This window comes from Pterocles gutturalis, unplaced genomic scaffold, assembly GCF_000699245.1.
Source record: "Pterocles gutturalis isolate BGI_N339 unplaced genomic scaffold, ASM69924v1 scaffold9175, whole genome shotgun sequence".
NCBI classification, from domain to species: domain Eukaryota; kingdom Metazoa; phylum Chordata; class Aves; order Pterocliformes; family Pteroclidae; genus Pterocles; species Pterocles gutturalis.
In genome coordinates this window covers 9,676-36,238 of record NW_010138246.1, presented here as the reverse complement: position 1 = coordinate 36,238, position 26,563 = coordinate 9,676, and the positions used below count along the sequence as shown (strand labels likewise).

The 26,563-nt window shown below is 39.1% G+C and overlaps 1 protein-coding gene across 1 annotated transcript in view; it reads left to right on the top strand.

The window, feature by feature from the left end:
* Positions 1-425: 425 nt before the first annotated feature.
* Positions 426-26,563, top strand: part of LOC104468693 (multiple PDZ domain protein-like) — a gene marked incomplete at its 3' end in the record, with an annotated part of 34,462 nt that continues 8,324 nt past the window's right edge. The window contains exons 1-10 of the mRNA XM_010082915.1: positions 426-441; positions 1,020-1,186; positions 10,002-10,223; positions 11,182-11,321; positions 13,337-13,550; positions 15,492-15,620; positions 16,829-17,032; positions 19,979-20,093; positions 22,494-22,582; positions 24,149-24,344. Of these exons, the coding sequence (XP_010081217.1) occupies positions 426-441; positions 1,020-1,186; positions 10,002-10,223; positions 11,182-11,321; positions 13,337-13,550; positions 15,492-15,620; positions 16,829-17,032; positions 19,979-20,093; positions 22,494-22,582; positions 24,149-24,344 (1,492 nt within the window). The remainder of the gene's footprint in view (positions 442-1,019; positions 1,187-10,001; positions 10,224-11,181; positions 11,322-13,336; positions 13,551-15,491; positions 15,621-16,828; positions 17,033-19,978; positions 20,094-22,493; positions 22,583-24,148; positions 24,345-26,563) is intronic.

The following is a 26,563-nucleotide window of genomic DNA, read 5'->3' as shown; positions in this document are numbered from 1 at the left end:
TGAATCACTGAAAAGGAAAGCAATGAAACAGTGTAAAGTATCAGTGACAGCTATGATTCATAGCTTCTGATTAAAGCAATGCAGGACATGTTGTGCAACAGTATGCAGACAGCACCTTTGATATGGAAATGCAAAATATTACAAAGTATATTCCTAAAAGCAATTTTCAGGCAGGTTTTAAGCTCCAAAGTGACTCAGAATATGGTTACCTCGGAGGTTATTTTAATTATTCAAGGGGATACGGTTTCTGTAGATTGTTATTTTGCAGGGCTGTTTCTTGCTTTCAGAAGTCAAGCTTTTTTCTTCTCTTTCAGAGCTCACTGCTTCTATAAACGTGACCCTTTTCCCTTTCTGTTGCTTTTCAGGGAAATACTGTATTTGCTGCCTCTTACCATTATTGGAATAGAAGCTGAGAACCAGAAAACATGTTGGAAACAATTGGTAATCTTTTTTTTTTATTTGTATCGTTGTATTTTTGTGGCCAAATCAAGTGTGCAAGGTAGATTTAGGACATTGGTATATACTGCTGGGAGAGGTTTCTATCTACAGTGCTTAGACATATGTGTACTTTTGTATTTTGTATTTGAAAACAACTGTACCATCATTTGTATAGTGTATTTATTTTTTAGCTTGTTGCCTTGATTTCATTGTTTTAATCTTTACTAGAATTAAAAATGTTTGTGTGAAAAAGACAAATGTTTTCTGTTACGACTATTTTCGTCACTACTTATTTACCGTGGTCTGTAGTCACAGTTCCTGTAACTGAATTTTAATGAAGACTCCTTCACTTCTGTAACTTTTCTTGATGGATAGAAATGTAATTTTGGTTGGCTTCTGTTTTATGCTGTGCCTTTGACTTTCTGATTCATTAGATGTATTTGAGCTGGGGTTTTTGTTCAAAACCGAACCATTCAAGTCCTTTGTGGTTTGAACGATAGAGAAGGCTACATTTAAACCTGTTACCTGCTTGTATGTGGCTGTTTCTAAATCGCTACTAACTAGAAATTACTATGCTACAGATACGCATCGAGCCCTTCAGGCCATGGAGCGCTTACAGGCAAAACTTCGGGATCGAGGTGACATTGCAAATGAGGAGAAACTGAGCTTATTAAAATCAGTGCTTCAGAGTCCACTCTTTAACCAAATTCTCAATCTTCAGACTTCTGTTCAACAACTGAGAGATCAGGTAGGAAGCGCAGCCTCCCGGTTCAAGAGAAAAATTGCTAAGAACGTGCAAAAATGTGTGTGTCTCTGCATGTTGAATAGTGAAATCAAGTAGCCTAAATTAAACACCTGATCGAAACCTTCAGGGAACTGAGGATGACATACCCATTGACTTTTTTCTGGGCTTCGTTGAGGCCCATAGTTTGTATATGGTTTTTTAATGTATATGCTTGTTACTTAGGATGTGAACAGTAGGGAAATGGTGATAACTGGGTGGGGAGTGTACGTAAGGCTTTCTGTCTCTGTCCTTTAGAAGGAACATGTTTTGTATGCGGTTTTAGGACTTTTTTCCTAGGAGACTTTTATTGCTCTCTTGTGTGTTACCCTGCTAAAATGAGAATATATAAGGGAAACTGTGGAGTGCTGACTTCAGAAGGATATGAATATCTGTTTCTTTTGTATAGAAATAAAAGATCAAAGAGAAGCAAGAGCTTTTTCCTTGCTCAGGGTTTTAAGTAAAAGTATTACTTTACTGCGTGTCTTTGGTGAGGATGACAAAGGGGATAGCAACTTGGCTATATTGACTTGATTATTTATTACTATAATTTAATTTCCTTGTCAGCAGAATGAGAACTTGGAGAATATAAAAAGTAGTTCAGTAACTGAATTAGGACTAATCTGTGTATCTGGCTTTGCAAATAGTTGTTGCTGTTGACTCCTGCAGACTGGGCAGCTCTGTGGCTGGTATGCAGAAATCCCGCAGTAGGAGAATGCATCCCCTGTGCACTAACCTTATTGTCAGTGGGGAGCTGCATCTGGTTTCTGACCGGACTGCAGCTGATCAGGAGTCCTTATGATCTTGACGCTACTTCAGCTGTGTGGCAGAAGAGCACAATCTGGCCCTTTATTGCTTCTTGTGAATCATCTTCATGGTATTTTGCACAGACAAGAAATAAGTTAGAGTGGTGTCTACAGTGCTACACATGACCGTGTTTTTCAGATTTTGCATTTTTGGTATGTAGAGACTTGATGACATTAGTGTGTTTTAAAAAAATCTATGAAAAAAATCTGTTCTGAGGGTTTCTTTGCTTTGCTATTTGAAAAGGAAAATTTAACAATTACCTCCGGAAACTGTTGAATTATGTGGTGATGACGCTGGGAACACATAGTGAGAAATGAAAGTGTGCATGAAGCATTAATGGGAATTTGGTGAAAAGGCAAATTAAATTTTCACTTCCAGACATTAGCTGTGAAGTTAAAGGATGCTTCTCTTTCTGAATACAGTCACCTAAATTAGTAAAATGAAGCAGCTGGTACTACATATGGGTAATTTCAGATGTGTGTTCTTTAAAAAGCAAATAATAGTTTTACGTTCTGCACTAACCCTGTATGTTTATCTGTTCAGTAACTTTAGTGGCCTGTGCGTGTTGTATGTATCCAGTCTACTTTACAGGGTAGCTACTTGGATATGAATTCCCTTCATGATATGTGCTTTTATGAACACTTGCACATGCGAATGTATGTTTCTGGCAACTCTTAGATTTGGGTCAGTCAGGTCTTTGGAAGGTGTCTTGTGTTTTCTTTATAGAATCATTTCTTCCCTACAATGTGAGATGAAATAGTCTGTCCCTTCTTTGCTTTATTTAAATGTTTATAAAGCATACTGAAACAGGACAAAGAATAAAATAATTGAATAGGCAGCCATGTTAAAAATTTTCTTGGCACTTTCAAAGGCTCAGTTTTGTTCAAGGACACCCTTTAGTTTTCTTATTATGGCTGGGAAGGCGCTGTCCTCTTGAAACTCTTGAGCTACAGGTTGGTGAAGGCTGCAAGGCATGTGAATAGTGATTAGGCTTTTTGGCCAAGCCATGCCAGACCAGGGAAGGAGACAAGTTGCTTCCCAGGCACTTGCAGTCAGAGCTGTGTTTGAGACAGGATGACAACTGGTGCTGAGCTGTGCAGTGGCTAGATGTGTCAGTCTCTACCCACTTGAGACTACAATGACTAAATTTTTTTGATATTTCACAATCTGCTGCAGTGAAAGTTGAATAGCGGTCTTTTTCTTCTCAAGATGAGGTGTAGGTGACAGTCTGTTAAGCTGCTTCTCTGTTTTTAATTAGTTTATGAGTTTTTAAAGAGCTGCAAGACTACTGCAAAATTCTCAGGAGAAGGCAATCTTTTAGGAAAGTGTAGGTTGAAAGAGGGGATGGGAGCAAAGGAGCAATAGTGGCAATTTACTTTCTAAGTCAAACTGATTCCTTGCAGGCATTGCAGCAGAAGTAGGTCACTAAATGAGACCTATTTGTGGGCCTGCAGTGGCCTCAATAAATTTTGAGGGTAGGACACAGTGTCTTGAGACACTGTGTCTGGAAAGCATGGAGATGATAGTGAGAGCCTAGTCTCTGTTTGTGCAGTGAGTCTGGAAGATGAGCTGGCAAATCTTGTAAACAGCTGTCATGTCTTCCTAGGAAAAAATAGGGTGCAAATATACAGTTTTAGCAGACAAATATTATTTTCATTCCAATGAGAATTACTGCCATCTTAATGGTCTAAAATAGTAGACTTCCTCTTCTTTTTTTTTTTTTTTAAGCATCAAAAGAAGATCTGAAAAAGTGTGTGTTTCTGTATGCATGGAGGGCTTTCAGATTTGCAGTCCCAGTTCCTTAAAGCTTCTGGTGTTAATTAGAAATTGATCCTCTTAATTGTTGGTGTGTGCTTAACAAGAGCCTCTTGAATTTGCATTTGTGCAATACAACTACTGTATTTGCATGCAGTGGTGTGGACTGAGAGGTATGGTGTGGACCATCTAGATGTTAGTGAGGCATGATGCTGAAGTCATTAAATCTGATATTTTGGTGCTTATTGCTAGGTGCTTTAAGGTCTTTTTTTCTTAAATGAGCAAGCAGGTTTTGTTTGCACTTGAAATCTGTCAATGCAAAGTTGGGTACTGGAGTGGGAAAAGTTTAGGCACAGAAAAGGAATTTTTTTTTTTTTGAGAATTACCATCCTGACTTCTGTAGTCACTTGAGATGACAAGCACTGAAGGGAACAGTTTTTTCTTCTGCCTCTTTGTATCCTTATTCTTCAGTGAATGCATGTTTTCTCATACTGAAAAGTACTCTCATGGTTTGAAGATAATGGAGTGACAGAAAAGACAAATAGAGATTGTGTGTTTTGAAGTTTTCAATATTTTATTTTATTTATAAATATTTTAAAGAAAATACTCAGACCATGCTGGCAGTCCTCTCTTGCTTCTCTTCCTTTCCTTTTTCTCTCTCTCTCGTCGACCTCCTCCTCCCCTCTTCCTCCCGCCTCCACTCTACTCGGGGCTCTGCCAGAACAAAATACCCTTCCCTTGCCTGGGCTGCATTCCTCAGATTTTTTTTGCTTGTGAGGTTGAACATAGTTTTGCGTTCACAACGCATTAGTGGGGAAGAGTCTCCCACTCTTCACTGACTCAGTGACACTGACTGAGTGTCAGTGCTAGAGTGGATTTAGGGAAGAAGTGGAGAAACTTGTGCCTTTTCATATTGCCTGTGAACGCTTGCTTAAGTCTGGTTTGCATGGCTAGAGGAGACCCTCAGTTCCTCTCCTGAACCCCTTTCAGCAACGGCACCATTTGCTCTGTGTTCCAAAGTGAAATGCTTGTAAGAAATGCTAGTTTGGGATCTGCTTCCCCTGCCCCAAGGATGGAGATGTAAAGGAGCAGCCAGCAGCACGGCGCTGGTGCCTGTTCCCAGAGAGCCTGGGGGCTTTTGGTGCTGCCCCAGGGACAGCATGCCTGCGGGGAGCGCCAGGCAGGACAGGGCGCCTGCTGAGGGCTCGCATGGTGGCTGGCTTGCGCTTCGTCTCTTTCAGCGTGATCGCTGTTGCAGCTGACCTTTTTGCTACTCAGGACACTTGCAGTCAGCTGAAGTACCACCTTGTGCTTCTTGGGATCTGCAAAGGCTGGGGCTCAATGGCTGGAGTGCAGAGACACAGAGAATTTGATTTTGTCCAGGTTAAGACCTAGCAATGCTGATTATGTTGATTTTAATGTTGATAACACTGCATAGATGGCTTGGGTAGCTCCTTTTTTGTTAAAAAATATTTTTAGCAACTGCATGTAAGCGCTATTTGATTACATTTAGTGTCTATTTGTATGACTGTAATGTAAATTTTATCATATTCAGTGATATACTTGAATTTTTCTCTTTGTCTTATGCCAAGTTATGTCCACATTGCACATGTTATACACAGTAAGGAGAAAGCCAATGAAGGAAAATTAGCGTAAGCCAAATTATAAAACAAAGCAAAATTCTTCCATACAGTGCTTACACAATCACAGTACAATAAATCTAATTCTTGGTAAGATTATATTGATTTTGTTATTGATTGCAAAGTAGTGCAATTTATATGTTATGAAAAATATTTCATGCAACCACAAGAGCATCATCTTTCTAAGACTTCCACTTGTGGCTCACTGCTCTCCCCAGAATGACTTGTACTTCTGTGGTTAGAAAGAATATACACCAGTTCTCAAATTTTACATGCTCTAAGCTTGTGTGTTTTTGTTTTTGTTTTTTTTTTTTGGGGGGGGGTCGGTGGGCAAGGGACAGGGAAGAGAGTGGTCATCAGGTTTCTGCTTGTAATTTTTCTGGGTATTCTGAGCTTCTACCTTTGGGATCATTATAAAGTCATAAAGCAGAAAGGTTTTTAAAGTGTAAATGTGTGTGTTTTGGGAAAGAAGACATTCTAAACTGTAAGTTTTTTGCACATATACATATACAAAACTTTATTCTGTTAACAGTTTGACATTTTTTTCTTGAGAGTTTCATTTTTTTCTTGGAGTTTCACAAGTCAGAAGCCACTTTGAGCTAGGCTTCCTGTGTTAAGTGTATCCTCCATTGAACATTTTTGCTCTGCTTGTTTAAAAAAGCTGTGATGAAGATGAGGTGTTATTATCAATTGCTATTGAAGAGGTGGTGTTTGAATACTGCATTGTAGCTGTGCTATAATCACAGTTGTACTGAAGATTTGAGGTGAAGTTTTTTAAAGTTCTAGTTGAACTCGTGTTGATTGGAGAGTTAATTTTGCCTTTTCCTGCTGTATATAGGATGCAGCACTTCTTTTCAGTGGTATTTCAACCATCATGCAAATAAAAACCATCCAGTGTCTTCAGAATAATGGAGTTAATAATTAATTATGGAAAAACATGAAAAACTTCCGTCTTTTGGAAGGCAGAAGGAATGGGAGAGGTCAGTCAATTCTTGTACGTTTGGAGTGATGTCCCAGCTCATACATTATACAAAGGATGAAAAGTCAGACTGAGAAGGTGGGCACTATATTGCCAATTTGAACAGAATTTAATCTATGAAAACATACAATGTAAAACTAAAATGTGAATCAGCCTGGTGCTACTTCTGTTTCAGCCTGGGGATGTGTGAGTTTTCTGCCAGAGAGAAAAACATAAATCCCTAAGGAGACTGTCATATCTTAATTGAAGAACTCCTTCAAACTTACCTAGGGAAGAAAAGGGGGATGCTGGGCACATGTTCAGGTGGAAGCTGATGTGCCCATCATGGCTAGCCTGCTGTTTGAACATGACAAACAGTGAAATTAGCTGCCTAAAGCAATCCTCTGTTAAGCAGTGCTAGCAGAACGTACATAGAACATAGTACGGGATGGGCACAGAGCTCCTCTGCATACTGAGGGTTGTGCTGTATGGAATATTGTGTAGTACGAGAAATATTTTAGATTCAGAGAAGGGGTATAATGCAGTTCATCATAAGGGCAATGTGTCATCCTCAGTAACCTGTTATTTTTGATGAGTAGCTCCATTTTTTTTCTTTACTTTTGTACATACAGGAAAGTGTTTTATTGTATATTAGAGAAAAACAATATAATGATGTAAACACCATTTGTATCATTCATACTACTCTAAAACTGTCATACTTTAGGATTACTGTGGCTTGCTTGGTCTACCATTTGGGCATTGAATGATTTTCCCAGTGGTGCAACTTGCTGCATACACATTTCTGTGTAAAGGAGTGCTCTAGATACAGGAAAGGCGTTGACTTTTTATCCAGGGAGAGGTTTCACAGGCTGGGATTGTCTCTATGTTAGCAGTCTGCACACAATGTGGTAACGTGGAAAAATAAAGTGAAATTCATGAAGGAAAATAGAAAGGAAATAGTGGGGTGGGCACAGCAGCGGTTCCTCAGGTACAGTCAGTTTCTGTGCGTTAAAATTCTGTTTCTGTTTTTTTTTTTGCCTATGTGGCTCTTTTTTTTTTGTAAAGCAAAATAGGCTCTAGCTTTCTTTATATAGTCTCAAATTTTGCTCTTAGCATTCTTGTAGCATTTTCCTTATTTTCCCTTTTTTTTGTCTTAGAAAATGACTGCACACTACATTCAAAGCAGGGAATTCATGCACAGTTAGGTTTTACAGGACCATCAGTAGTACCAGTGACCCTCCCCCTTCTGCCACCCTGAAGGATGCAACCTCAGGAAGCTCCTGCGATATTAAAAGGGTTCCAAAACAGAGTAATGCTGTGCTTAGGACTTTGCTAACTGAAGTTGAAGGTGTTTAATGTGTTTTTCTCTAGGTTTAATCTTGTTGCCTGGAGTCATTACCACTCTCAGCTGCTGAGCATTGTCTACTTAGTTTGAGGTTATCAATCCAAAGGCTGCACAGAAGAGGTTGTGTGAGCTCTCACTAATCTACGTTGGGCAAAATCAGTAGGATTTGCTCACACTATGCTGTTGGTTGTTCAGGCTAACCTCGCTGGCTTTGCCTGGGCAGGTGATGTGTTCTCTAGTGACTCTTTTCATGACGTGAGCTCTGAGGATGGTAACCTTCAGCAGGGAGGGCAATTCAGTGTTATTTTCTATAATGAGCACTGCAGTTCAGAAAATCAATGTATATCCATGACTTAGTAACATTTATGATATCAGACCCATATGCTATGGCCTTTGAGTGCACGAGAAGTAGTTTGGGTTTACATTGCATATACTCTTAGGTTGCTTTATCTTGCTGTGGAAATGTAAAAATGTTTTAAATAGAAGCATTGCAAGACTGGTTAATTACAGTGGTGTTAGATATTCTTCCAAATAAGAATTTGAGCCATGACAGGTTTTTTGCGAGAAGGAACATGACAGCGGGATGTATAAGAAGATCTGAAAGTGGAGAAGAACAAGAAATGAAGCACAGTAATAGACCAAGTTTGGTGGCATACTTTTGTCAATTGAAATGGATGACATTGTCCTGTTATATGGACTCATGCAGATAAGAAATACAGTATGGCATAGAGTTTATTAGTTTCAAACCCATGCATATAATATAAGGGGAAATCTTGCGTTCACAAAAGGGCAAAATTTGATTATGTCTCTGTGTGTTACACATGAAACAAGGCTTATCTACCTGTGCCTTACAGGGTTGCTGAAGTGACTCTGTGTGAATAAAAAAAAAAGTGCATTTGTGCACATTTTAGGCATTATGATTTCTTGAAACATAATTTAAGTGATTCCTCACAAATATGGACAAAACATAATCACTGTGAGATGGAGATCACTGAGTTCCAAACATCCTGGTTTTCCTCTTTCCAATTTTTTTATGGCAGAGCAGGCTAAGTGCTGTTGAGGACTGTTCTTTCCACTGCTGTCTTGGTGTATTTTTTCTGTCACTTGATGGTCTTCCCAGGCACATAAGGTGTTCAATAAATGGCGTTCGTTCTATTATATTTTCCTAAAGTACCCAGATGAGAAGGAATTGTGTGATGGAGGACAATACTGACCTTTTAATGACCAAACTGTTGAGAGAATGATGTGATAAACCTGATGGAAATAGCATACTTAAACAGCAAAGACTGGTGCAGTAGACATTTTAGAATACAAAAGTCAGGTTTCAAGGAAAGGGAATTCCCAGTCTTTTGTAGTGCAGTCCAGAATGCTAGAAAATTTGCACTGTAAAACTATGAAAAGTATTTGAAGCTGCAGTATTGTGGTCCTAAATTGTGCTTAGTGTGTCAGGCAAGTATGAAAAAGATCAATGTGGAGTAAAACAGTGCCTGTTGACAGTCAACAGGCAAGTGGGACGACAGCCAAATGAAGGCTCCTGCTTCACCTGAGCTTCATACCACCAGCAGCCATTCACTGGGTTCGTTGGCAGAGACCTGCTTGAAAATAGGTAGATTATTGTGACTGAGCAGTGCGGAGAATTTCATTATTTTATGTTCTGCCCTAAGAGAAGTGTGTTGTCAGGCCTGTCTGTATAGGGATATGACTGTGGTTTTCAGATCAGCCTGGTGATTTTAGACTTGTTCAGTGATTTTGTATTTAATTCTAGCTCACGCAGGGAGTCACATTGGCAGCCATAGAGCATAGTGGTGCAGAAACCCTGACCAGTGAAATTTGTTTCCTACGCAGCTGATGAGGTTTCTTGTTTCATCAAAACACAAATACTTTTTATTTTCTTGTAAAATATTTGATAAATTTGTTTTTAAAAATAGTGGTGCTGCAGAAAAAGCTTGTTCATATTTCTTTACCTCTACCATTGTGCTGGAGTACTTCAATCTGCTATGTGAAGTTTTGTTTGCTATGAACAAAAGAATTTTAGGCAAACTAAGGAAAATAATTTTAGATTATTTTCATCAATTTCTTTCATGTTTTATGCTGATAATTCATAGTCTTACATCAATTATAAATATTAAAGATAATTTTATTTTTAAGATATCTTTTTAGAACTGCAAATTGGGATTTCAAATATTTTAACAAATAATTGGCCTGTCATGATGCCCTTGGATAAGGAGGAGGTATCTTCTTTGTCTATAAATCTGTGTTGCCCTCAATCTCTTACAGGTAAATATTACACCTTCCATACACTCCACTGGTGAATTCCCCCAGCTTCTTCATCATGGTGTGAACATGGGGTCCTTGCCACATAATGAGTCGTATTTGTTGGCTCAGCAGAATGGTAGCCCAGCTAATGTGCTAGAAACATCGATGAGATCCATTACTCCTCAGATTAATGGGAAGTCTTCTAGTGAAGATTTTGAGCAGCTGATCAGAAGTATGTCCCAGGTACGCATGTTGTCTGGTAACCAGGAAATGTGGATCACTGATTATCTGGAAGATTTAAATACGTGTACGTTTATTAAAAGCAATTGAGTTATTAAGCAAACCAGAGCTCACTTACTATATGAAATAAAAATAACCTTTCAATTTGAGGAACAATTGGTAAATGAGAAGATAGTTGGAAAAGTAGCCTTGACATTGTCACTGCTGAGTTATTCTCCTTAGCTGGACAGTGTGCATCTCACTGATTGGTATGCCATTATCTTTCCGTGCTCATTGTAGGACTGCCGCTCTGTGTGTGAGGGAGATGCTTTGTCAGAGCATGCTCTTGTGTGCGTAACTAATGAAACCTAGTTCTGTGACTTGCTTGGAAATAAGATGGAAAATTCCTTTTTGGCCTTGCTATGTCTTCTTCTGTAATATAACTGCTTTCCTATGTTAGGCAGAAATGATGTACAAATCTCATCAGTGGCTGGAGCTGAGAATAGCCAAGCATATGTTCTGGCATTTTCCTAATTAACCTGTAAAAAAAAACAGATGAGGAAGTCTTCTGCTGTTCACCTGGAGAGCCTTTTGCACAGTCCTACTTTTTCGCTCTTTCTGAAGTTCATCCTCATTTTCTAGTTCTGCTTGAGAGTTGCCCTGTACCCTGCAAAATTTTATAGACACTTATACCCTAGTTTAGTCACTACTAAGCCTAAACTCTGTATATTTAGTTGTTGTTTCCTAATTTCCTCTTCTGGGCTGTAATAGTCTTTGTTTCTCAGATCTTTCATAATTGTCCTTTTCTGTATGATAGTGAGAAATCGGAACTGAACGACTTTGTTTCAGTTATTAGCTAGTGTAGCCTTGTCCAGCTGTAGCTGCCAAATTAGAAACTCATTTCCAAGTTGTTTGTCACATTCATTAATGCTGCTTTTCAACATTTTAAAAATTTGTACCCTTTTTTTCTTCTACTGAACAGGGTCGTCTTGTTGAGAGCATTGAGCTTACTAAACCTTTAAGTGGTGGTCTGGGCTTCAGTGTTGTGGGACTCAAGAGTGAAAACAGGGGAGAACTAGGAATATTTGTGCAAGAAATCCAGGAGGGAAGTGTGGCACACAGGTAAGATTGCTGCTGCAATATTTTACTGTACCAAGTGTTAACATGACGCTGCAATTTAGTGGCATCATTGCTGCTGTTTTTTTGTGGTACGAGGGCACGTTTGTCTTGTATTCTAAGCCATACATGGTAGCAGATTTAAAATTACTTACCACTACAATTTATGTAATGTAGGAACAAGGCAGTGTATGACCTATTCTGGATTTCTAGAAACTACAGATGTAGTCTCTCTGGTTTGTTTATAAAATCTCCTCTCCAACAGGGAAAATGGGGAGGTTACTGTTCTGTGTCATGGCTTTTAAAGATGAATTACAGATTTTGCCATCCTTGTATGCACTGAGAAACAACTTGGTGCAAAAAATTTGGTTGTAACTAGCAGGGTTGTTTGTTAGGTAGAGTCCTGCTGACCAGATGTGAAACTTGGCTTTTAAGTCAAGCAAAGCTTGATGTAAAGTTATTTGACTCTTAAATAGATACATTCAGCTGATGTTACCAGAAACTCAGCAATAATAATAGCTTGCTGAAAGTGTGCTTTAGACTTTAGCCCTGATTCCACAAGTAGTGTTGAAATAAGTGGATTTCTGCTCCAAGAACAGCCTGACCGAGCAAATTAACTCAGTTCAGTGGCAGCAGTGCTGGTTCACTGCAGACCGGTGGAGTGTATCACTGTGTGTGGAGTTGCTGATCAGGATCCTGGTCAGAGCTGCTTTGTGATTTACTCCATGTGTTATATGGGGTGGCCAAGTCATCTCGGTGCCATTTCTCGCTATGTTCTAGGGAGAAATCTGATTAGTTGTGATCTGAACACTGTCCTTTTAACAGAGGGCAGAGTATGGCCTACAGAGTTAACTCAATTACAAAAAGTGTCATGCTCTATATCATTGCAATAGTTCTCAATCTGCCTAAATTCCACTTTCTTTTTTTTTTTTTTTAACTTAAAAGCAAAGAGGTCTTTGCTTTTACTTGTCTTATTCCATGGAGTTGAGACCTATCTTTATTGAATCAGGCCCTGCCTGATTCATTGTTGAGTAGAGAAACATTCAACAATTGTTACAGTGCCCATAAATCAGCAACAGTAAGTCTTCAAGAGCACTCTGAAAAACAGTTGACATTCACAAGCAAAATATTATGGGTTGAAGCTGAACAGTTTTTTTTTTCCTGACTGCTGTTGAGTACCTTGGTTTCTACGCTGTAGGGTGGTGTAACAGGGATCCTTGTTTTCATTGCTGCCCTTTGTTTTCAAAGCATTTCCACTTTGGGATGTTGAAGATAAGACTCCAGAGTTTTGTTGCATACAGAAGCAGGGGAGGAGGCAGAGGATAACTCGTCTGTGTAGGCTTCATACACTTCCTTTGAAGCAGGTCTGGGGAGGGGCTCAGTATGTAATTTTACAGTAGCGCTTCCTTTGTCAGAAAGTGAAGAGTTATTGTTTAATTTGCTGAAGGCTTTTTTCCACTCCTTCAAAAGGGATCTGTTTTATCATTTTCTTTCAGTTTCTCTCTCTGCCTCTCCTTCTTTTTTCTGTTTTTTTTTTTTTTCTTTGGTTTTGTGAAAAACAAAATTTTGGTCTGTAACATCTTGATGAAAGTGTGTTCCACTCCATGGTTTGATGAATATTCAGAATGGGTGCACTGAACAAAGTGGAGCACTTGGTCTGTTAAGTAAGAGGCTCAAAGTCAAGAATAAACTTATGTTCTCAGGCTGTGGTTAGGAGCGACTGAGATCTAATATGCTTAGTCTCGCATGGGGGTACAGGGAGAAGAAAGCTAGCTAGGGGGTAGTAGCCAGGGGAGAGTGACAGTGGGATTAGCTTCAAAGGAAGCAATCTCCAGGGTGCCACACCAGTTCCTTTCAGCAAAACTGCAGGGAGAGATTAAAAAGTGGGGGGGAATAGAGAACAGGTTATTAAAAATACTGGAAAATTGTCAAAGCACTGTAATTTCTGTGGCAACACTTCTTTGGTTTTTCTTGTTTGTTTATTTTGTTGTCTCCCTTCCCTGTTTACACATATGTGACAGAGACGGAAAGCTGAAGGAAGCAGATCAAATCCTTGCTATTAACGGGCAAGCCCTTGATCAGACAATTACACATCAACAGGCTATCAGCATCCTCCAGAAAGCAAAAGATAACGTCCAGCTAGTTGTGGCCAGGGGCACTTTGCCTCAGCTCATCAGTCCTGTAGTGTCCCGGTCTCCATCTGCTGCTAGCACAGTTTCAGCCCATTCCAACCCGGTGAGTATACCCCAAACATCTATGTATTCAGTTCTGGGCATGTATGCATACTGCATCTAGTATTTTGAGACTTTGTTTTGGTAACCTGTATGTACATTTCCTTCACAGATCTTGAGGTTTTTCTTCTGTTTATCTTTGTTGTACCTTTTCCCATGCAAAGAGTAGAAAATATTAAGGCTTGCTGAGGGGGATCTTCATCTTGGATGTATTACTTCTTCCCATCTGCCACATTCTCTGTATCCACCAATGCAAATACAGCATGTTTACCTTACTTTATGAAGCTTTATTTTGAGGTAGCAGTAAGCAAGATATTTTTTTCTCCTTGTCTTCTGCTTGGGCAAACAGAATTTTTTGAGACATTGCAGTCTGATGTACGCCAGCAGCTGGATGAGTGCTTCTCTGTTTATTTCTCTCTTGTCATAGCGGTGGACCTCAAGTAAAGTAGCAAGAGAGAGCCATCAAAATGCCATGTGTAGGGACACATTTTAGGACCCCCAGAAAACAGTTCTGCTACATCTCCTTTCTTTTGAAAGCTTTTGCACATCTAGGTGTAGAGAACATAGCTCAGAAACATGGTGATATTAACTGCACTTCTCTTCCTGATATCTTGCTTAGGTAATGGCTTGTCCTGGGATGAAACAGCCTGCCTTCACTTTCTGTAGATTTTGCTGCTCAGCCAGTCATCTGTGGCTCTTCTTCAAGGGGGTCAATAAACGGAAGTATAGACAGCAATCAGTCTGGAAAAAGTAGCTATTTTAGTGTTTATTAGTCATTAGCATAAAACCTCTAGTGATGAAATTTCAGAATTCTTGTTTTCTTCTGTGTGCAGGAATAAAGCTGATTGGCCTGACTTTTCCTGTCAGCATATAGGACAGGCCTGTTCTCTTCCAGTATTCGTGTGACACACTTCTTTATGTGTGTGGTTGCCTCTGTATTGTCTGAGCAGCTTCCCTTGCTTGAAAAAATGTTCCTTTCAAACCTACCACAGCTCCTTCTGTTTTTTTTATGCATGGTTTTCCCAGTCCTTCTATTCCCTTCGCTTTCAAATGCTAGAGAAAAGCATCTTATCTGGAGTGGTTCATTTTCATTCAAGCTTTGCTTAATCGTTGTTGGATTATGTTAAAACTGTGGATTCCCAGACAGGTACTGCAGGGCTTTGAATTTGCAGTACCTTAATTATTCCAAAATAACGGTTTATTTTCAAGATCCTACCTGATGGAGCACCAGCTGTGATTTTAAATTCCAGATGAGCTTACGATCTGGTTTGTTCCTCAAGGAGAGGCAATTTCAGGAGCTTCCAGTTGTCCCTTCAGCACCTCCCCATGCGAGTGAGCTAGCATATGTCTTTCTTTCAGAGCAGTTTCACTCCTACCAGAACATGAAGCCTGCCATCAGAGCTGCTTCATTCCAGTGCTGTTGACATCGGACAACCCAGAAATCTTTGTTCATTACACAGGGGGCAATTCCTGCTAGTGTCTGCCTTGCAATATGTGGTGCTGCTTTCAGCCTTAGCCTCTGAATTGGGTTTATTATAATGACCAATGTGAACATGCAGTTATCTGAAGATTTTAATTTCCAGTCCTGTGAGATTTCCTGGCAGCATTATTTTTCTTACGGACTGCAATGGGGCATGGAGGTAGACACTCCCAGATTGCTGCTTAAATTAATTCAGCAAGTTCTTGAAAGGCATGATCCACTACTCATTTCTGGTTTGTATCAGAAGAATTCCAGCTGTTATGGAATGAGTAATTCATTGCTTAAATATTACATATATGTAATCTTATACCTAATAGTAATTGTTAGAAAGGTCCCGTATTTCCACCTTCCTCCCACCTTCCTTTATTCAAAAACATACCCAAGAAATAAGATGAAATATTTTCCAAGTTTTAATATGTATGTCCTTATTTTAATCATTTGCAAGCTTATGTTTATTCCTTTTAGGTTCACTGGCAGCACGTGGAGACCATTGAGTTGGTGAATGATGGCTCAGGTCTGGGATTTGGGATAGTGGGAGGAAAGTCAACTGGAGTGGTTGTTAAAACCATCCTCCCAGGAGGAGTGGCTGATCAGGTAAATGCAACATACCCTTCTGTTTACCATTCAGTAAGCCGTGAAGTTATTCTTTACTTTTATAATCATGCTGAGTAGTGGTAGCTTTTTTCCCTGGGAGTGTAAAAAAGAGAGCAAGTGGTGAAATTTATCCTCAGTAAAGGTGTGTTTAGTGCAAGGGATCTGTGCATTAAAGTGTAAAAGCTGGATTAGGCTCTAAATCACATTTTCAAATGTGTTACATTATACATGTTTGGTGTGGATGCATGTAGACTCCTAATTCTTTCATGAATATAATGGTTGTAATTGGGGGGCAGTGGAGGGGAGAGTGCCAACACTTGCTTTGCCCTGACAGCTAAGGAGAGCATCTGCTTTCCTCTGCTGAGCTTACTGAATTTGTGGCTTCATGCATCTGCTTCAGGACACGGGCTCTGATCCTGCCTGAAAGGCCCATGAGAATTGAATTTGGTGATCACAACTCATTTCAAGCTTGTCCATTGGACAAGTATCTAGGACTGCATTAAGGATGGTCAAAGACTGAATAGGCACAGAAACTGGTCAGTCTTCCAGCCACAGAAGTGGTGGCCTGATAACAGGGCCTGGAGATCCTGGGACAGGATTTACTGCCACAGCGTTTCCCTGAGCAGGTAGATAGGTTCCTTTTACAGACCTGTCTCTTGAATACTTTCCATTTGGGCTATGTGAAGCTTTTTTATTGATTAAGGATAAATCATTAGGAGAATAAACCAGTGTAAAGTAATATAAATAACTGGATCACAGTAAGGGAGACATGATTTTAGTTTGAAGTTATAGTTACTCCTGAGGACCAGTTTTTAAATAGAAGTGCAAAGTTGAATATACGTTTGTATGCTGTCTTTTGGAGATGTGTTTGGAAATGAAACCTGAAGTTCTTCAATCTACATGCAGTTGTTAAATACCAGTAGGTAGTAACCATAACTATGTGCATTTTTTTTCTGTGCTCGGGTGACTGCTTGAAAAACGATGTCCTGGATATTTCTGGGGAGATTTCTAGTAAAATTACTGTGCCATTATGGAATGTACTTTTCTTCTCCATGTTATCAGGATATTGACTTGGCACCCAAAAAAAGTCAACTTGTTCATATGCCTTGAAAGTGACTAAAGCTATGTGGTCTTTTTCTGATTGTATGGTACCTGGGAGAAATGTCAGGATGTTGGTAGATTTTTTTTCATCATTATCCTTCCTCCAGCATGGGAGATTGTGTAGTGGAGACCACATCTTGAAAATTGGTGATACGGACCTAGCTGGAATGAGCAGTGAGCAGGTAGCACAAGTTCTGAGACAGTGTGGAAATCGAGTGAAATTGGTAATTGCAAGAGGACCAGTCGAGGAACCACCTCCACCAGCAGTCCCTCCAGGTACACCAGTACCCATCTCAACACCAGAGAAACAGGTAAGCAGCAGTGAATATACTTAAGTCATTGCAAACTTTTACTTCAAACTTCCTTTTTTTTTTTTTTTTTAACTGGTATTTGAATGTTTTTCACACTTATTTTCTAAAAAGCCAGGATTTTCTTTCCCAGTAGTGGTGTTCTCAGCTGATGGTCTTGGAAAAATTCAAATGTCGTGAGTGCACAACGTACGGAACTATGTTTGAAGCCTTTTGGGATCAAGGCTTAGACTGTTCATAAGTATGAGCGAAATAACTTCTGGTTCTGGATTGCCTGTGGTTCTGCAGGCATTGGGAACAACTGAAGCCATGTAGTCTTTCCTTCAGACAGAGCAAGCTGGCTCTGTAGCATTCCTCTGCCTTCCTGTCCTTTTCCTCTCCAGGAACATTTATTATTTCCATATCATTGCAGCCATCTATCAGACAATTCCTCCCAGTGCCAACCAGCACACAGATGCTCCTTCTTTCCTACATCACCTGCATTGCTCATTTGCTAGACATCTTACAAAAAAAGTCAGTGAGCTGCTACCCTTAACCCCTGCTGATGATTGTACTCTCTGTGTTGTTGTTCCTCTACAACTGTCATCCACTTTAAAAATGCTGTGAATATTGTCATGTCCTGTCAACTCAAGACCTCTGCAAAATAAAGCCTGGTTTCATGAGAGCCAGAAACTGGCACGTACAGTTATGACCAGATACATTTAAATGTGACTATGTGGAGTAAGTGAATCTGAGAATAAAAAGGTCGTCGTTTTTGAGTCTACAGATAGATGGAATTTATGCCTTGTGGAGAATTTTCTGTTTTACTTTTTGCTGTTGTTTTTCTAGACATTTTCTTCCTAGTTACAAATTACATTTCAGATTAGGTCACATTGGAAGCAAAAAAGCCCTAACAATTTTTGCATGATTACCATTATTTTGCTTCTGGCAGTTGTAGTGGTCTCTGCGGAAAACAAACATATATTCATCCCCTCTCTTTTGGCTATAAAGCAAGGAAAGTTAATCTTAACATGGTGTCTTCTGAGCATTTAAGAGGAGAGACTGAGTACTTTTGTGACTCTACAGCAAGGAGGCATGAAAACCTGGCTGTATTTTGGATAAAGGGATCAATATTTAGCCTTAATATTATTTATCTGAAAAGCAGTAGTCTCAAAGGAGAAGCTGAATTTGATAATTTCATCTGTTTGTATTTCTTCAATATTTGCATTTGTGAGATTATATGATGCAATGCTGAAGGCTCTATCTGCTGCTGCAGGTTATATAGGATTTCTAGTACCAAGGAAATAGCTCAAAGCAACCAAATAGCAGAGTTTGACTTTTTCGCCACCATCTTCTCCGTTTCCGTCCTTTTCAATACCTCGTTCCTGGTGCATCTCTCCTGGCATGAGACAGGCTATTTTTAAACTGGTTCTGCCAGCACAAAATCTTGCTCTTTGAGGGAGCATCCAGTTGTTGCTGCTGCAAGCCTTATTAATTTGGGTCTGGAGTGAAGATTGTGGTGGAAACAGCTTGATTTGTCTGTTTCTTCCTGACAAATACAGAGTGGGTAAATACTTAATTGTGCTCTTAAAACTATTAGTGAGAGCAGAATGGCTTTCCAAAATGAGCACGTCTCATAATGTCCCTTGTAGATGTCTATCCTGTGAAAATTCATGAGGTTATAGAAATTGAAGCAGTTTTTTAATGGCATTACCTGTGGCCAGACTATTCCTGTGTTATGAAGCAGAGAGTAGGAATTTATTTTTCCTGTGTTTGTGGTTTTGGGTGGAGTTGTTCAGATAAAGAACTGAAGCCAGATTTTTTTTTCGCAAGTAGCATCATAGCTCTCCTGAAGTCTTCTTTTTTTTTGGCAAATGCATACTCATCTAGTCAAACTGGGTTGAGTTAGCATCTTCCTGCTTGCCATATTGGCACTTTAAAAAAATTAGCTGCTATTTGTCATGCAGAAGAGACAGAATAAAATAGGAGTATAACAGGATCTGGATAAATTTGTACTATATTTATGAATTTACATTTTAAATATGTGCAGAAATATTGATGTCCATATAAATACAATGAAATTGAAGCCTGTTATATGTAATCGTATACTAATATATATCAGCTGTGAATGTGGCTAGTAGAATCTGGTTTAGACAGATAAAATATGAAAACGTTTTTAAAAAAACTTTAAAAGGTTGAAATTAAGTTTTATAAGTTTATTTTTTCTTTCAATACGAAAGCAATATTGTTGAAATTAGATTTTAATATGTATTGTACTTTGATTAACAATAAATAAATTAATTACCCCAAAAATTATTTGTTACTGCAATTCAGAAGGTAGTTGTAGGTGTTAGCGGAGGTTGTCATTATTTAACTAGCTGGAAGTATAATTGCTACTTTATAACACAATTTTTAAGTCTTTCAGAAACAAGAAACATAATTGCCTCAGTAGAAATAGCTTTTCTTATATGTTAAACTTGGCATGCATAGGAAAAAAAAAGCTGTAGTTATTGAACAGGAATTTAAACAAATAGAATGCAAAATATAATTTTGATCTTTTTTCTTTTAAATAACACAGCAATCTAAAGCTGGTTCTGAGGAAGTCCTAGAAGGGCAGCAAGTTACATGTTCTAATGTTTAAGCATGATTTGTGTAACTTACTGTTCAAGAGGTTTGTTGTTCAATTTGTACAAGTTTCACCAGTCATTTTAATCATCAAATAATGATTTTACAGGTTAGAGGATAATATCCCAGGGGCAGCACAGTGGGGAGGGAATGACCTGCATTACTTTACAGTGAGGAATGTTACCTATGACTAGTTTTTCTGCTGAATACCAAATAAGAGCAGAAGCAAAGCTGGTGCTTTCTTTCTTACATTTGTGTCTAATTTTACATGTTAGTGACATCAAAGAATGTGGTGGATCTCTGAAGAAAAAAAAGCTTCATTTCTAATCATGCTTTTCTTATTAGGCAGGTGCTTCTGTTGATAGCTGTGAAGATGGGGAGAAATTTAATGTTGAACTCACAAAAAACACCCAGGGATTAGGAATAACTATTGCTGGTTATATTGGAGACAAGACATCAGGTAATGATTGATTTCTGCAGTTTACCATAGTCAGTTGCGTACTATGGTGTGTATGCGTCAAAGATTTAATTTTAGTTTTCGTATGGCATCTCTAAAAAAACCCGTGACCATCTAAAATATTTTTAAAGTTTGTAAAGAAAAAGGAATTATTTTCCTTTTGTGACAAGTACATTCAGATTAGAAGCAATCAGTTTTATTATAAAATCCCACCTAGGCATTTTTTAATCAGTTTTTATATTCACTCTTGCTAATGCTTGTTCTTGTATGTTTTTGCAAAACAATTCTGAAATAGATTGAGACATTTTTGTTAGAACTGGCAGGGCTTTTTAAATTACGTTTTCATTTTTAAAAGGCTCTTACAAGGTAATACATTATTTTCTGAGTAATTTTAGGAACTATTTTTATTATTTTTTAAACAATGTCTGTAGTACTGCTCCATAGTGATTTCTCAATGCAGTAAATGTTTGTTGATCTCTGGGCTGTTGCAGCCAATAAATAAGTTAATTTAAATAAACAAATGCAACAGTTTTTATGTTCAGTTGTGTATTTTTACTTTGGAATTTCCACTGTGTTTTTCAGAATAATCATCCAGAACACTTTTAGGCCTCCCGAGGGGGGATTTGGCAAATCTCAGTACTTCTAGGACGGGACAGTTGTCAAATGTATTGTAAACTTCTCAAAGAGCTGTTGGTTTGTCTTTTACCAGTGTATATATTGTTAGAAAAATGTATGGAAAGATATATCCCATGCTATTGGCAGTTGATAGACATAATTTGTTGGCTTTTAGAAGCTGGACTAGATTTTAACAATCAGTTCCATAGTGCAGGATGTCCACGGTTTGTGTAAGTCCACTTTTTAGCAACTTCCAGTTGAAACTTTAAAAGGCAAATTAAATTCTAGAACACATGATAGATCTAATAGCATATTTTAACTGATTTAATGTTTGAATATCACCAGTCTTCATTTTTAAATTATTGTGCTGCATGTAACTGCATTAGAAAATATTCGTGCCTTAGGAACTAGTTGGGCATCTCACTTAGTTTTGTGATTTAACACTTAGTTAAAGAACAACTTTACTGTCAGAGAAGCAGTAATAAAACTACTGGACAACAAGGTCTGCGGCTGAATCTTTCATGAATAAGAGCAACTTGACATATTACCATACGGCTGTTACAGGATATAAAAATGCTTGAAAGTTAGTAAGACCAGCCTTGAAACAGAAAACCCTGAAAAACAACAAATTAAGAAAAAATAGAAAAGAATTGTCAATGTCATGACTTAAACATATTTGTAGTCTTTATCTTTCCTAAGTTGAATATAGTTATTAGAAAAAATAGATTTAGCCCTCCTTCCTGCTAGCTTTTGTCATATTGAGGCACAGTAAAAGATGAGTTTCAGGTCTGCAAAAGCGCTGGGATGTCCTCGCAGCTGTTAAACCCCATTTTGTAGTGGCTTACCCATCAAACATATGCATTTAACAAAGTTGGAACATTTGTTTAGTAAAAGTAGTTTCTGTTAAGATTTCTGATATCAATTTTAGAGGCCTGTGACCCTCAAGACTTTATTTCATGCCAGTTTGCGCTAGTATTTTTCTCATTTTCATGTATACTACACAAAATGTGCATGTAGGAAATACACAGATTTTCACTTTACTGAGCTGTTGAAGTTGTTTCAAATTCCTGTGTGTTTTTCCTGAAAAGTATTTCTTTTTGTAAAATGCCTCTTCTGTAGATGTTCTATATATATGACTTATCCTTCTGATTCAAAATAGGTAAATAGGTAAGTATCTAAAATGCTTCTGGTTTGGGGTTTGGATTTTTTTTCCTTTGTGTCTTTCTTTTTTTATTGTCTCAAATACTACTTAAAGCTGTAGTTAAAAGGTGGTTCAAGCGTAAATTGTAGTCCTGCTTGCTTGTAATTTTCTGCATTTGGTTGTCCAAGCATGCATTTTCTTGAGCAGTTATTAAGTGTGTAGAAAATACAGAATTTACCAGGTTATGGACTCAAACTGAATTTTCGTCCTGCAGTTTTAAATCTGGCCAAGAGTCAGATAGATGTTTTTTGTCAATGTTGGTTTTAATGTTTAGATTATAATAAGTTAGAATATTTATTTTTTTTTTTTGGGATTTTGGCATTGTAAGATTTTGAATGAAATCTGGTCCAATGCAAGCTGACGTTAATCAGGCTCGTCCTTAAGGAAAGTAATAATATTTAAGTTAAATTAATAAGTTTTATTTAAAGCCTATGCTTTCTTGATTATTCTTTCCTTATCATACCTAGAGATTGTGTTTTCTTTCTTTTTCTCCCTTTGGCTGGTGGCATTAGTTGGAGATTATTGCATTATTTAAATTGCTTCTTAATAAAGTAGTAAATTTAGTTTTCTCTGTTTTTTAATCCCAGAACCTTCTGGTATCTTTGTGAAGAGCATTACAAAGGGCAGTGCTGTTGAACATGATGGCAGAATCCATGTGGGAGATCAAATTATAGTTGTAAGTAAACACAGAAGAAATTAGATTGCTTGTCTGCAAAACTCTTCTTCTTTAAATTGTAAAGAAATGCTCATCTAGTAAGAAAATCTGTGTTGTATGTGTATATCTTACAAGTAGGAGCTTTGAGACGGATGAGTAAAGGCAAAGTTTCAAAGTTTGGTTCAAATTAAGCAATGGTTTTCAAAATTATTTTTAAAAATATGTCATTAAAGTGTTATTTTCAGAGAAAAAGAAAATATTTTCATGCATAAAATGTTACTTTTGTGGTGAAAATCAGGTCATAAATGCAGGAACCATGTTTTCGTGGCTGTCATAGATCAGGCCTTGCATTTGTGTGGAGGCAGCACAAGTTACTGTCTCTCCAGGTACAAGTGTGCCTTCATGTTTGTATGTAGAAGTATATAAGGTTTTTATAATAACTTAAATGGTGAGTACAAATGGCTAAAACTGATTATTCCAAATTTTGATTTCTTCTTCTACTGCAGACACAGAATGAGAAAGACTTGAGTGACCTCAGACAAAAGAATAATAAATGTTTTTAAAATATGGTTTGCTTAAGTGTGGAGAAAAAATTAAATAACCTCAGCTCATTTTTAGTTACTTTATATTTAGAAGAGCACTAGGGCTGGAAGAAGTTCAGAGAAGGGCAACAAAATGATTAAGAGTCCATGAGGAGTCAGTCTTCATGCAGGAGAAATTAAAATAATGGAATATGTGTATTGTATAAAGAGACTGAAACAACTGCTGGAGTCAAGAAATATAGTATTGTTAGAAGTATTTCAGAAATTAAAGGCATTCAGGGGTGAGATGGAGAAAGAATAGCATAATACAGAGTTTGTAAGGCGAAGGAGAATAGAAAATGGCATGCACTAGAGACAATGGGATGAAGTTGAGCAAAGCCAAAGTATTGAGTTTCAGAAAAAAATTCCTGAAGCGTCAAACGGAAGTGGCCAAAATCTTATTCTTTAAAGTATTAAAATGATTGACCAGAGATAACAGCTGGCTGGCTGGCACAGTGTTTGGTTGGGAAAGTGGAATTCATGGTGTTCAGTACTGGACTTCACTCTGTCTGAGGTTATTTGGCCTCAGAATGTCTGCACACTGTAGTTCTTCCTGCCACAGCAGGTGGATGTGTCTCTCTTCACCCTCCCCTACTCAGCTTTGCTGGACTTGGCTGTGGTAGTTTATTCATCCAATATTTTCTCCCTGGAGGTGGAGATGGCTGGAGTGGTCAAGCAGAGAGGCTGCACAGCATGCCCAACACAGCATGTGCTGCGTCCTCTCCCACCTTGCACAGCAGCTCTGCCTGGCCCCAGCATGGCGGACACACAGAGCACTTCTCCCCACTTTGCTGTAGTACTGGTTGTTACTTAGCTGTAGGGTACTCCAGTGAAAGTGCTTAGTGTATCCAAGGTTGCTAAATCATCTGGGTTTTTGTTCTTCTCCCTCTGCTTGCTTTGTGCTCAGTCTAACAGATGCTGAGAGACCTCACTGTGTTATTTTGCCCTGGACAATTTATTTTTCTGGGTGATGTCATGTGGTCTGAAAAGCTGCTTAATCCTGCAGGTGGATGGAACAAATCTTCAGGGTTTTACTAACCAGCAAGCAGTTGATGTTTTGCGGCACACGGGACAGACGGTTCAGCTCACTTTGATCAGAAGAGGGCTTAAGCAGGAAAATCATATTCAGCCTCCAGAGGACTTCAGTGCTGCTGTTGAAAAGGGCTTACTGTTCCAAACAATGGATAGTAGCACAGCCAAAGGTAATTAAAACTAGCTTTGCATTAAAGTTGGCTTGAAACATTTTTTTTCTCAGTAGCAAAGTGGAAATCAAATGGGCCAAATTCATTCTGGGTAGCTATTACTAATAGCAGAGCTACTGTACACGAGAGGAGAATTTTGTCTACTGTGATTTGAGTAGTATTTTACACACAGTGGTGTTATTTGCTACATTTTCAAAGTGAGCGTTGAAAGCTCTGCACTGCGTTGCACTTCTGGCTGAATTGCTTCAAGACTTTTATCCTGCAAATCTTCAAATGGTAAGAAGGCAGTGAATACTTTATTTGTGCGGAAGGGTGAGAACTGCATTCAAGAGCAAACAAAGAGATAACCTTCAATTCTAGAAACACAGAATGATAGAATGGTTTGGGTTGGAAAGGACCTTAAACATTGTCTAGTTCCAACCCCCCTGCCATGGACAGGGACACCTTCCACTAGAACAGGTTGCTCAAAGCCTCATCCAGCCTGGCCTGGAACACCTCCAGGGATGGGGCATCCACAGCTTCTTTGGGCAGCCTCTTACAGTGTCTCACAACCCTCTCAGTAAAATATTTCTTCCTAGTATCTAATCTAAATCTGCCTTCTTTCAGCTTAAAACTGTTACCTCTCATCCTATCACTACACTCACTGACAAAGTGTGCCTCCTCATCTTTCCTGTAGGCCCCCTTTAAGTACTGGAAGGCTTCTATAAAGGTCTCCCCAGAGACTTCTCTTCTCCAGGCTGAACAACCCCAACTCTCTCAGCCTGTCGTCCAATGGGAGGTGCTCCAGCCCTCTGACCATCTTTGTGACACTCCTCTGGACTCGCTCCAACAGGTCCATGCCTTTCCTGTGCTGAGGACTCCAGAGCTGTATGCAATACTCCAGGTGGGGTCTCATGTGAGCGGAGTGGAGGGGGAGAGTCCCCTCTGTCAACCTGCTGGTCATGCTTCTTTTGATGCAGCCCAGGATCCGTCTGGCTTTCTGGGCTGCAAGCGCACATTGCCAGCTCATGTTGAGCTTCTCATCAACCAACACCCCCAAATCCTTCTCCTCAGGGATGTTCTCAATCCATTCTCCACCCAGCCTACATTTGTGCTTGGGATTGCCTCAACCCCCATGCGGGACCTTGCACTTGGCATTGTTGAACTTCGTGAGATTTGCACAGGCCCACCTCTCAAGCCTGTCAAGGTCCCTCTGCATGGCATCTCTTCCCTCCAGCGTGTCAACTGCACCACACAGCTTGGTGTCATTGGTAAACTTGCTGAGGGTGCACTCATTCCCACTGTCCGTGTCACCATCAAAGATGTTAAACAACACTGGTCCCAATAGAAACCCCTACGTACGAACCCCTATGGAACACCGCCCGTCACCAGTCTCCACTTGGACATTGAGCCATTGACCACAACTCTTTGAGTGTGGCCATTCAGCTAATTCCTTACCCACCAAGCGGTCCATCCATCAAATCCATGTCTCTCCAATTTAGAGACAAGGATGTTGGGTGGGACAATGTTAAATGCTTTGCACAAGTCCAGGTAGATGATGTCAGTTGCCCTTCCCTTATCCACCAGTGCTGTAATCCCATTACAGAAGGCAACCAAATTTCTCAAGTGTGATTTGCCCTTGTCATGACCCAGCTCATAAAACCACCCTGGGTGTGATGAGTGGGGTTCGTGGAAGTTCTGTATATTTCCTTGGGGCAAATTAAGGTGAGACAACACCAAAAAATTGAATACTGGCTTATAACTTTAATGCATATAATTGCTTGGGGGAAAAGGGAAATGTAGGATATAAAATGTGGAATGTAGCATTTATAAAAGAGAACAAATTACTTGGTAAAGACAATTCATTACACTACCACCCACCAGCAACACCAAATCTTAACAGCAATGTGATAACAACAGCATGATTTCCAACAATACTAAGAAACCCACAACTGCTCACAAAACTTGCAGTCACTTAACCCGCAACCACTCGCAACACTTGCAATCACTTTTCGGTACTAAAATGAACAACCTATGGAAAACCTGCTACACAAGCCCCAAAAGGAGCTGGCATAAAACTTACAAGGTGTTGCTGTATGTGCCAGAGAGAGAGAGATATCGAGAGATGCTTGAAGAGAAAAAGAAAGGAAAAGGAGAGGAGACAGAGAAAAGTTTTCACCACTCTTTGGATCCTTGGAGATGAGTGGTGACATCTGGGGGGGGAGGCTTGGCGGGGAGGG